The 13,156-nt window shown below is 52.7% G+C and overlaps 1 protein-coding gene across 25 annotated transcripts in view; it reads right to left on the minus strand.

Moving 5' to 3' along the window:
- The window catches only part of NR1H3 (nuclear receptor subfamily 1 group H member 3), a 475,049-nt gene that overhangs the window by 162,539 nt on the left and 299,354 nt on the right, over positions 1 to 13,156 (minus strand). For all 25 annotated transcript variants that reach the window (XM_085646596.1, XM_085646594.1, XM_085646593.1 and 22 more), the window contains one exon: positions 2,407 to 2,634. In XM_085646596.1, the coding sequence (XP_085502722.1) occupies positions 2,407 to 2,634 (228 nt within the window). The remainder of the gene's footprint in view (positions 1 to 2,406; positions 2,635 to 13,156) is intronic.

The raw sequence follows: 13,156 nt of genomic DNA on the forward strand, positions 1-13,156 counted from the left end.
CAGTGAGACTGAGGGGCACAGGACTGGGGAGATCAGATGCATGTCCCAGATGTGGACTGAGGGGCACAGGACTGGAGAGATCAGATGAATGTCCCAGATGTGTACTGAGGGGCACAGGACTGGGGAGATCAGATGAATGTCCCAGGTGTGGACTGAGGGGCACAGGACTGGAGAGATCAGAAGAATGTCCCAGATGTGGACTGAGGGGCACAGGACTGGAGAGATCAGATGAATGTCCCAGATGTGGACTGAGGGGCACAGGACTGGAGAGATCAGATGCATGTACCAGATGTGGACTGAGGGGCACAGGACTGGGGAGATCACGTTAATGTCCCAGATGTGGACTGAGAGGCACAGGACTGGGTAGATCACATGAATGTCCCAGATGTTGACTGAGGGGCACAGGACTGGAGAGATCAGCTGTATGTGCCAGATGTGGACTGAGTGACACAAGACTTGGGAGATCACACGAATGTACCAGATGTGGACTGAGGGGCACAGGACTGGTAAGATCAGATGCAAGTACCAGATGTGGACTGAGGGGCACTGGACTGGAGAGATTAGATGAATGTCCCAGATGTGAACTGAGGGGCACAGGACTGGGGAGATTGGATGCATGTCGCAGATGTGGACTGAGGGGCACAGGACTGGGGAGATCACATGAATGTCCTAGATGTGTACTGAGGGGCACAGGACTGGGGAGATCAGAGGCATGTACCAGATGTGGACTGAGGGGCCCAGGACTGGGAAGATCACATGAATGTCGAAGATGTGGACTGAAGGGCACAGGACTGGGGAGATGACATGAATGTCCCAGATGTGGACTGAGGGGCACATGACTGGAGAGATCAGATGCATGTACCAGATGTGGACTGAGGGGCACAAGACTGGAGAGATCACATGAATGTCCCAAATGTGGACTGAGGGGCACAGGACTGGGGAGATCACATAAATGTCCCAGATGTGGACTGAGGGGCACAGGACTGGGGAGATCGGATGCATGTCCCAGATGTGGAATGAGGGGCACAGGACTGCGGAGATCACATGAAAGTCTCAGATGTGGGCTGAGAGGCACAGGACTGGGGAGATCAGATGCATGTCCCAGATGTGGACTGAGGGGCACAGGACTTGGGAGATCACATGAATGTACCAGATGTGGACTGAGGGGCACAGGACTGGAGAGATCAGATGAATGTCCCAGATGTGGCCTGAGGGGCACAGGGCTGGAGATATCAGCTGTGTGTACCAGATGTGGACTGAGGGGCACAGGACTGGAGAGATCAGATGCATATACCAAATGTGGACTGAGGGGCACAGGACTGGGGAGATCAGATGAATGTCCCAGATGTGGATTGAGGGGCACAGGACTGGAGAGATCAGATGAATGTCCCATATGTGGACTGAGGGGCACAGGACTGGGGAGATCAGATGAATGTCCCAGGTGTGGACTGAGGGGCACAGGACTGGAGAGATCACATGAATGTCCCAGATGTGGACTGCGGGGCACAGGACTGAGGAGATCACATGAATGTCCCAGATGTGGACTGAGGGGCACAGGACTGGAGAGATCAGATGCATGTACCAGATGTGGACTGAGGGGCACAGGACTGGAGAGATCAGATGCATGTACCAGATGTGGACTGAGGGGCACAGGACTGGGGAGATCACGTTAATGTCCCAGATGTGGACTGAGAGGCACAGGACTGGGTAGATCACATGAATGTCCCAGATGTTGACTGAGGGGCACAGGACTGGAGAGATCAGCTGTATGTACCAGATGTGGACTGAGTGGCACAAGACTTGGGAGATCACATGAATGTACCAGATGTGGACTGAGGGGCACAGGACTGGAGAGATCAGATGCACAGAAATGGTGACCCTGAGATGGATGACATGAAATTAATTTCCAAGTTATTGAGGATGCAAATAACATCAAGCAAAACCTCTCCACATCCTCGCAAACAAACCTATCCAAGTATGGGGGTGATCAGTGGCAGACTAGAGACCCAGGAACTACTCGCCATTCAATGTCCGCTTCAACCTGGACACTCCCACACGAGAACCTTAGTGCATAATACAAGTACAAGCATTGGAGTTACAGCAAAGCCAGAGCCCAGATGCCCCGGAGGAGCGTGAACGTGAGATGGGAAAGCACAAAAGGTACCCCACACCAATCCCTAGACCAGGGGTTCACAACTTTTTCTATGCCATGCACCCCTATGAAATGTTTCAATAATGTTTGCACCCCCCACATCCTTCTCGCTGGACTCCTATTATGCATACAGTACATACTTCCCCTCTTTGTCGCACCCCCTGATATGCCATCTCGCACCCCCTGAGGGTTGCGGACCCCCCAGGTTGGGAGCCCCTGCCCTCTGAGGACACCAAGACACAAGGATGGGTTACCTGTGGGTTCCGGGCTGCAGAGAGACACCGCGGAGTCGTCGTCCTTCTCAGACACGTTGTCCATTGCCCCCCCATGGTCTTCAGCTGGAAGGGCAATGGAAAGGACACTGCAGGGGTCCCCACAACCCGGAGATGGGACATTCCGGAGATGGCCGTACTCTGTGGCAGTGTCCAGGGCGCTGGGGTCCCTTAGGTGGTGAGCAGCAGACAGGAAGTGATGGCTCCCACCTGTAGGAGAGAAGAGCAGACCCAAGGTCAAGATGGACCCCACAAAGGACCCAGAGCCCTTCACGCACCCCTAGACACTCACGAAGGGAGAATGAGTGAAGAGAAACAAGGCGATCAGGTAGACGCAGGGAGGAGAGGAGACAGCATGAAGACAAGTGAGTGAGCGAAGCATACATGGGTGAGTGAAAGAACTGCACAAGAAGGGGGGCAGATGTGTCATAGTGAGTCAGTGTGAGTGAGGTAAGAGGGTGGGTAAACTGATGAATGAAGGGGAGTCAAACCGAAGCTGGTTTAAAAAAGATATTTCATATGGAGTCAGGAGTAAGAAAGAAGCTACAGGTATGAGTGGGTGAGTTACAGGAGGAATGAGGGTGAATTAAGCATAAAAAGCTGAGCTACAAATAGGTACAATAGAGTGAAATGGTATACTTGGTGTATATGAGGGTAAGTGGGAGATAAGCGTGTGAGGTGAGGGAAAAGCAGAGCATTGCATAGTTAATGCGCGTGATGCAGGAGTAGATGGAAGAAAGCGGGGCACGAGGAGGCATGCTGAAAGTAACTGGTTATGAAAGGACTGAGGTCAATGACATATGCACAGAGAGAGGCATAAGATAATGGGTCCAGCAGGGTGTGAGTAGTGAGGTATGAAGACAGGGGAGGGGACGCAGGCTAAAGGAAACACCTATGAAACTCAATCACCACTGAACCACGCTTACCTCCCCAAGAACGTCTCCCAGCCACAACCAATCAACCTAAACTCCCAATCAAGAACTTTGCCAAACTTCCAACCAAGGCTGCAAACACTCACATTAACTATAAGGCTAAACCCCTACCCAGAGATACAAACACCCACCTACTCTGAGGGCCAACCAGACAACCAAGGAACCGAACACTCGTGTTAACTATAGAAACCAAACAAACAAGCACAGGCCTAAAGACTCATCCAACCATGAACGCGAAATCCCAACACCCCACAAAGAAATGCAATCAACTAAGGCCCGAAACTCCTAATTAAGGAGCCAAACACTCACATTAATTATGAAAGGCAAACACACACCAACACATGCATCCAGCTACAAAGTCAACCCCCCAACCATTCACCTAACTGCAAAACCAAAATCCCTACCAAGGCCTAAACAACCATTCAACCAAAGAACCAAACACCTGTCTAAACACAGATGCAGAGAACCAACTAAGGACTCAAAACAGCCATCCAACCATGAAGCCAAACACCCCACCAAGGATCCAACACTCACTTAACCAGGGAACCAAAAATGCACTCACACCTCCAACCACGCACCTATCCATGATGCCAAACTCCAAAACATGGACTAAGACCCTCACCTATGTGGCCAAACACCCAACCACCGACCTAACAACAGAGAGACACAACCAGCTAAGTAACCAAACACTCACTTAACTATGAAGTCCTCACTTAGCAACAAAGCCCAACCATGCTCCCAACTATGAAGCCAAATAAACAAACAAGGACCCAAGCACAGGCCTTGTTAAGGTGACAATCACGCACTCAACTATACAGTCAAACCATGCCCCCAAGGGCCCAAACGTTCACCTCATATATGGAGTCAAAAACCCAATATAGACCCAAATATCTGCCTAACTAGAACACCATACATGGAGTCAAGAACCCAAGCCCACGCCTTACTAAGGAGCCAAACACGCACCTAACTATAATGTCAGAGGTCCCACCTCCAAACAAGGAATCTAACATACGAACCTAACAATAGAGCTAAAACCCAACTATGAAACCAAACAGAAAACAAGAACCCAAACATTTACAACACTAGGAGGACAAAGCCCCTCCCAAGGGCTGAAGCTCTCATCTGAAGGCTAAACCTGCAACCCCGGTCTACTGCAACAGAGGGCCTCTACATGGCTTTGCGAAGCCCTCCCCTTTACATGTTCTGGACAGTTCTGGCCATTATCCTCCAGAAAGCACAAAAGCCCTGTTCCCATTTCACTTGACTCTGAGGCATCACGGCTGGAATATGGTGTTCGAGGGACCCAAAATGCACACTCTTCATCTCATGAGTGGCGATGGCTCTTTCTCCAAAACCTAGGTGAACCTGGGAACATGTGTCATAGTCAAAGGCAAAGGCATTTGTACCTGTACTCCTTGGGGGCGGCTTACTGCCCCCAAGCAAAAGTCTTTTCAGGCCAGCAAACTGGGGCCATACCCCTTGCCGTCATTCAGTCTGAGACACACATGTAGGGCTCCCGTGTTGAATGTTAAGAGTGAGCACATAGTGTCCTATGTGGTGAACAGACCAGTGAGTGCTGGAGCCAACCTGATCCCACATATGTGTTGTACACACAATGGTGGTCTCCACTGGTCAGGGCTGGTTTTGCCCTTTTATGCAGGCCAGCCTGCACATACACCCCCTGCTCCCCTCACTGCAGCCAGGTGTGCATGGGGTGGTGGAAGAGACACCCAGACCAGAGAGACATCCATCTCTCTCCCTTTTCTGCGAGACACGAACATTTCCCTATGAAGTGGTGAACAGACGAGTCAACCACACATCCACTCGAATCAGGTGAAACTGGTTTAATGGGTGACGTCAGAGCAGGAAGTGCACAAATAACGGTTCCAAAGGAGGGAATACCACCACCCAGGGTTGGAGGTGCCCTGGGACATTTCCTGATTGGCCACGCCCGTCCACCAGAGGAGAATAAGTACAGCTCTCCTCAACGAGTACCTTGTCCAGCCTTTTACCTGTCAATATATCTGTGATTGTGTTTTGTTTGCACCTTGTCTACTACTGGTGTCACTCGATAGATCAATATGTGCTTCATGCATGGTCGATTTCCTCTCATTTGGCAATCACTGCTTCCGGGCGGTGACCTTAGTCCCAGATATGGGTTGTGCCTGCTGACTTCCCGAGCTGCAGCGACACCAATTCTGGATGGGCCATTCCTGTCCTCATATTTGCTTAAACGTTAGCCGGAGAATGCAAAGTTTTAATGAAGATACTAGGGTTAGCATGTGCCAGGCTATGCCTCCCCACAGGTCTCTCCACTTCACTCCAGTGACGTAGCATGGATGCCATGGACTCTAATTCAAGGAAAGAGATTAGGTTCCCTGAGTACTTGATGCGTAATACAATACTGACGTAATCAGGGTTCGGGGAGCCCATCGGGGATCTGGGCCCCTGTGCGACTGCACCCGCTGCACCGCTGAGAGCTGACCTTCGGCGCTCATTAGAATGTATTTTCAGTCTTGGAATATTACACTTTACATCTCCCACGCTGTTTTAAACCATTCGTCCCAATTATTGGTCTCTTTTACATTCTTCCATCGAAAGTTAGGGCGGTCATGCTCAGTCTTGTGTTCTACTTGTGCGCGTGAGAGACACCCAGCCCCTTCCTTTACACTGTACCCTCCTCATATCCACCCTCGGCCAGCATGAGCGCTTGTAGTGAGGATATGGACACACCTGAGGACATTGTTAAGTTAGCATAAGTTAGTATATGCTTGGCCGCCATTTTGCCGCTTTTGCTCACGTTACTACATGCCACATTTCTCGTAAACACTTTGCTCGCTCGCTTTCACATGAGAACTGTCTGCATTTCACATATTTAGTTGAACCCTCTGCTCCTTGTCTGTACAGTGTGTTCAAGGTCGTAACACAATGAGCTCTGTTGATTTGCTTTGGTCAGTCTCACGTCCCTAGCCATAACATAGAACACAGCTGCAAATCTGGAAATCTGGTGCTTTTAATATTGCCTTGCATGTATGTTAACACACTTGGAGAAAACGCTTTCAATGTCAGCCCCTGTGACATCAATCCGGATCAATGTCAGCCCCTGTGACATCAATCCGGATCAATGTCAGCCCCTGTGACATCAATCCTGATCAATGTCAGCCCCTGTGACATCAATCCGGATCAATGTCAGACCCTGTGACATCAATCCGGATCAATGTCAGCCCCTGTGACATCAATCCGGATCAATGTCAGCCCCTGTGACATCAATCCGGATCAATGTCAGCCCCTGTGACATCAATCCGGATCAATGTCAGCCCCTGTGACATCAATCCGGATCAATGTCAGCCCCTGTGACATCAATCCGGATCAATGTCAGCCCGTGACATCAATCTGGATCAATGTCAGCCCCTGTGACATCAATCCGGATCAATGTCAGCCCCTGTGACATCAATCCGGATCAATGTCAGCCCCTGTGACATCTCAAACTGTTGCCACGATCCTCAAGAGAATTTTAGTCGCACAAGCCGTATATCATATTTTCTGCTAACTGATTTCTGACCTCTTTCCATCTCCCTTTTGCCAGGATACCCACCTGTGGCTGTCCCTGAATTGGCATTTATTGAAAGAATTAGTCTCTGGGACAATCAAAAAACTGTTGGGGGTCCAGGGTCACCAGTGCGAAACACTCAGGTAAAGTAAATCTCTAAGGTTGCAAAGGTGCCTGGGGGCCTAATGCAATCTGGGAAACTGCCCCCACCACCCTAAGACTGGGGGAAAAGGACCTCCCAAGCTTGAGTGCAGTAGGCCTCTCGCCCCACATGCCCCGGTGCTACTGCATCTGCTGCACTGATACACCCCCTCTCCTCAGCACCACCGGGAGTCACAAAATGTTGGTTGTGCTCAATATAGGTGTAAGGAAATGACTATTTTCGTACGGTCACCCCCAGGTATTTCAACGGATGCTCCTGGTTTTTCGACTCAGAGTACAATGAGGCTTGCTAATCAGACCTCAGTGCCCGTGCCCTGAAGTGTATGTTGAATTGGTTGTATCCAATTAAAAATGGCTAACTTACCTACTAGTCCCTAGTAAATGGTACCCCGGTATCCAGGACATGTAAAACGAGTCCCCCCCAGTCCGCCACTGCAGACTGGTGGAGCAGTTGTGCACTGCGAGCCTGACTTAGCATTCAAAGCAATGCCAGGGCCATGACTTCTCTTGTACATCTGTGTACGTCTCCCTCTGGCAGGCCTACCAAGCCCTAAAGCATAATCACTGTTATGGTTGGAGCCAGATCCTTGATCGCTCCTTGAACGCTAGTTCTCCCTGGGCCGGAGCCACGTTCCCATGGCCACTCCCACCCATAAGGATGCTATGAGCTCTGCACCTCGCATTGAAGTAGGCGCCATACTTGCAGTTGCTGTTTATATGGACCTAATTCCTGCATGACATTGACTGTCCATTGGGCCGCTCTACACATACTTGTGCTCCTATTGCAGAGGCCGTTTCCCTACTATGAAGTGCGCCATTGTCATATCACGGGCTATGCCCTGCGAGCATTCATTACCTGTTATACGGCCCATACAGAGGTACCTGGGACTAGGCTCCCATGAGGATCTTCCCCGGTTATTCTTCTAGGAGATCAGTTTCCACTGGTTATTCCTTGTCCTGAAGAAACCCTTTCATTTTAATAAGGTCGAAACGCCGTTGATACCTCTGCAGACAAACCACTGATGATTGCAGCAGTAAATGACCTCAACAGGGTGCTGCTGTGTTGTCTAGAAATAGTACATTATATGGATGTTTGCCAAACCAATAAACCTTGTACATATTCACCTGTTTTCGTGGTTGTGGTATTTCACTTGTGGTTCACTCTACACATCATATTGATTCATTTTTTGTTCTACAATGTGTGAAAAATACTGTTCTGATGACTGAAACCTAACGAATGTCCTGATCTTCCCTGGTTCTAACCATAACAGCGACTGGGCTGCATTACAGATAAATGCTGAAAATGAGGTCCATACGAACAATTGTACAGGTTTTACTTAGATTCCTACGGTTCGCAAGGACATTTGGGTAGTTCTGGTTTTATCTTAATCTACCGACCCCTACAAGCAGGGTGCCCCATATGGCACAGGCCAGACATTTACTTTGCATGGCCTGACAGTAAAACACGTAAAACTACTTTTCAGCTAATTGGCAACTACAGGATTACACGCTGACCACTCAGCCGCGCTAACTCCTGAGCATTGCTACCAAAGTGAACACTGTAAGGTCTCAAACAACTTGTCACCTTAAGCCCAACTTGTATCTCGAGTCGAAATGAATGTAGCTTGCTGCAGAGCGCAGCTTTAGCAAAGCTGCCTCTTTGTTGCCTTTAAAACTTCTGTGCCTTCCTCGGCACACATGGAACCTGTTCCGAGAGACAGCTTTCTGCCCTCCTGGAGAGACGTGCCAATGACTCTCAGGAAGGGAAACAATGAGGGAGTACAGGTCAGGGAGGTGTAGCTCTCTCCTGTTGGAAGCTACTTATGTGTTAGCCCAAAAGGCAAGCTTCAAAGGAGAGGCACACTTTAAGGGCAAATGTCACACTAGGGAGCCCCAATGTTTAGGCAGACAGGCTGGCACGGGAGCAGAGAGGAGAAACCAGTTGCCAAACCAGTTTCCTCAGGGGTGTGTAACCCTGAAGTAGCCACATCCCACTGGTGGGCTAGAGAGGCCTGAACACGGAGAAAGGGATCTCGCCATCTTAAGAGTGGACAGAATAGTGCATCCTGGAATAGCCAGATGCCCACTTGACAGGAAGTAGTCACCAGGTGAGAAGAAACATGGTAGCTCACTGACTACCAACCGCAGCCTGCCTTGAGGGCACGTTTCAGGCAGAATGAGGGCACCCCTGGCACCCACACCTCAGATCTCCAAGGACTTCAAAGAAGGACCAAAGAAAGACTTCCTTGCTGCACCAAGGGACCAGCAAAGAGAGGCTGCACCATCGAAGACTGCACCTGCTGCACCGAAGGACCAGCAAAGAGATGCTGCACCATCAAAGACTGCACCTGCTGCACCGAGGGACGAGCAAAGAGAGGTAGCACCATTGAAGACTGCACCTGCTGCACCGAGGGACCAGCAAAGAGAGGCTGCACCATCGAAGACTGCACCTGCTGCACCGAGGGACGAGCAAAGAGAGGCTGCACCATCGAAGACTGCACCTGCTGCACCGAAGGACCAGCAAAGAGAGGCTGCACCATCAAAGACTGCACCTGCTGCACCAAGGGACCAGCAAAGAGAGGCTGCACCATTGAAGACTGCACCTGCTGCACCGAGGGACCAGCAAAGAGAGGCTGCACCATCGAAGACTGCACCTGCTGCACCAAGGGACGAGCAAAGAGAGGCTGCACCATCGAAGACTGCACCTGCTGCACCGAAGGACCAGCAAAGAGAGGCTGCACCATCAAAGACTGCACCTGCTGCACCAAGGGACCAGCAAAGAGAGGCTGCACCATCTAAGACTGCACCTGCTGCACCGAGGGACGAGCAAAGAGAGGCTGCACCGATGCGGGCTGCACCTGCTGCACCGAAGGACCAGCAAAGAGAGGCTGCACCACTGAAGACTGCACCTGCTGCACCGAGGGACCAGCAAAGAGAGGCTGCACCATCGAAGACTGCACCTGCTGCACCGAGGGACGAGCAAAGAGGCTGCACCGCCAATGAATGCACCTGCTGCACTGAAGGACCAGCAAAGAGAGGGTGCACCATCGAAGACTGCACCTGCTGCACTGAGGGACGAGCAAAGACAGGCTGCACCATCGAAGACTGCACCTGCTGCACCGAGGGACCAGCAAAGAGAGGCTGCACCATCGAAGACTGCACCTGCTGCACCGAGGGACGAGCAAAGAGAGGCTGCACCATCGAAGACTGCACCTGCTGCACCTAAGGACCAGCAAAGAGAGGCTGCACCATCGAAGACTGCACCTGCTGCACCGAGGGACCAGTAAAGAGAGGGTGCACCATCGAAGACTGCACCTGCTGCACTAAGGGACCAGCAAAGAGAGGCTGCACCATCGAAGACTACACCTGCTGCACACCAAAGGACCAGCAAAGAGAAGCTGCACCATCGAAGACTGCACCTGCTGCACCAAGGGACCAGCAAAGAGAGGGTGCACCATTGAAGACTGCACCTGCTGCACCGAGGGACGAGCAAAGAGAGGCAGCACCATTGAAGACTGCACCTGCTGCACCGAGGGACCAGCAAAGAGAGGCTGCACCATCGAAGACTGCACCTGCTGCACCGAGGGACGAGCAAAGAGAAGCTGCACCATCGAAGACTGCACCTGCTGCACCGAAGGACCAGCAAAGAGAGGCTGCACCATCGAAGACTGCACCTGCTGCACCAAGGGACCAGCAAAGAGAGGGTGCACCATTGAAGACTGCACCTGCTGCACCGAGGGACGAGCAAAGAGAGGCAGCACCATTGAAGACTGCACCTGCTGCACCGAGGGACGAGCAAAGAGAGGCTGCACCACTGAAGACTGCACCAGCTGCACCGAGGGACGAGCAAAGAGAGGCTTCACCGATGCGGGCTGCACCTGCTGCACTGAGGGACCAGCAAAGAGAGGCAGCACCATCGAAGACTGCACCTGCTGCACCGAAGGACGAGCAAAGAGAGGCTGCACCTGCTGCACTGAGAGACCAGCAAAGAGAGGCAGCACCATCGAAGACTGTACCTGCTGCACCGAGGGACCTGCGAAGAGAGGCTGCACCATCGAAGACTGCACCTGCTGCACCGAAGGACCTGCAAAGAGAGGCTGCACCATCGAAGACTGCACCTCCTGCATTGAGGGACCAGCAAGGAGAGGCTGCACCAACGAAGACTGCACCTGCTGCACTGAGGGACCAGCAAAGAGAGGCTGCACCATCGAAGACTGCACCTGCTGCACCGAGGGACGAGCAAAGAGAGGCTGCACCACTGAAGACTGCACCTGCTGCACCGAGGGACGAGCAAAGAGAGGCTTCACCGATGCGGGCTGCACCTGCTGCACTGAGGGACCAGCAAAGAGAGGCAGCACCATCGAAGACTGCACCTGCTGCACCGAAGGACGAGCAAAGAGAGGCTGCACCTGCTGCACTGAGAGACCAGCAAAGAGAGGCAGCACCATCGAAGACTGTACCTGCTGCACCGAGGGACCTGCGAAGAGAGGCTGCACCATCGAAGACTGCACCTGCTGCACCGAAGGACCTGCAAAGAGAGGCTGCACCATCGAAGACTGCACCTCCTGCATTGAGGGACCAGCAAGGAGAGGCTGCACCAACGAAGACTGCACCTGCTGCACTGAGGGACCAGCAAAGAGAGGCTGCACCATCGAAGACTGCACCTGCTGCACCGAGGGACGAGCAAAGAGAGGCTGCACCACTGAAGACTGCACCTGCTGCACTGAGGGACCAGCAAAGAGAGGCAGCACCATCGAAGACTGCACCTGCTGCACCGAAGGACGAGCAAAGAGAGGCTGCACCTGCTGCACTGAGAGACCAGCAAAGAGAGGCAGCACCATCGAAGACTGTACCTGCTGCACCGAGGGACCTGCGAAGAGAGGCTGCACCATCGAAGACTGCACCTGCTGCACCGAAGGACCTGCAAAGAGAGGCTGCACCATCGAAGACTGCACCTCCTGCATTGAGGGACCAGCAAGGAGAGGCTGCACCAACGAAGACTGCACCTGCTGCACTGAGGGACCAGCAAAGAGAGGCTGCACCATCGAAGACTGCACCTGCTGCACCGAGGGACGAGCAAAGAGAGGCTGCACCACTGAAGACTGCACCTGCTGCACCGAGGGACGAGCAAAGAGAGGCTTCACCGATGCGGGCTGCACCTGCTGCACTGAGGGACCAGCAAAGAGAGGCAGCACCATCGAAGACTGCACCTGCTGCACCGAAGGACGAGCAAAGAGAGGCTGCACCTGCTGCACTGAGAGACCAGCAAAGAGAGGCAGCACCATCGAAGACTGTACCTGCTGCACCGAGGGACCTGCGAAGAGAGGCTGCACCATCGAAGACTGCACCTGCTGCACCGAAGGACCTGCAAAGAGAGGCTGCACCATCGAAGACTGCACCTCCTGCATTGAGGGACCAGCAAGGAGAGGCTGCACCAACGAAGACTGCACCTGCTGCACTGAGGGACCAGCAAAGAGAGGCTGCACCATCGAAGACTGCACCTGCTGCACCGAGGGACCAGCAAAGAGAGGCTTCACCATCGAAGACTGCACCTGCTGCAACAAGGGACCAGCAAAGAGAGGCTGCACCATCGAAGACTGCACCTACTGCACCGAGGGACCAGCAAAGAGAGGCTGCACCGATGCGGGCTGCACCTGCTGCACCGAGGGACGAGCAAAGAGAGGCTGCACCGTCGAAGACTGCACCTGCTGCACCGAGGGACCAGCAAAGAGAGGCTGCACCATCGAAGACTGCACCTGCTGCACCGAGGGACGAGCAGAGAGAGGCTGCACCATCGAAGACTGCACCTGCTGCACCGAAGGACCAGCAAAGAGAGGCTGCACCATCGAAGACTGCACCTGCTGCACCAAGGGACCAGCAAAGAGAGGGTGCACCATTGAAGACTGCACCTGCTGCACCGAGGGACGAGCAAAGAGAGGCAGCACCATTGAAGACTGCACCTGCTGCACCGAGGGACGAGCAAAGAGAGGCTGCACCACTGAAGACTGCACCTGCTGCACCGAGGGACGAGCAAAGAGAGGCTTCACCGATGCGGGCTGCACCTGCTGCACTGAGGGACCAGCAAAGA

Source organism: Triturus cristatus, chromosome 3_1 (genome assembly GCF_964204655.1).
Source record: "Triturus cristatus chromosome 3_1, aTriCri1.1, whole genome shotgun sequence".
In the NCBI taxonomy this organism is placed as follows: Eukaryota; Metazoa; Chordata; class Amphibia; order Caudata; family Salamandridae; genus Triturus; species Triturus cristatus.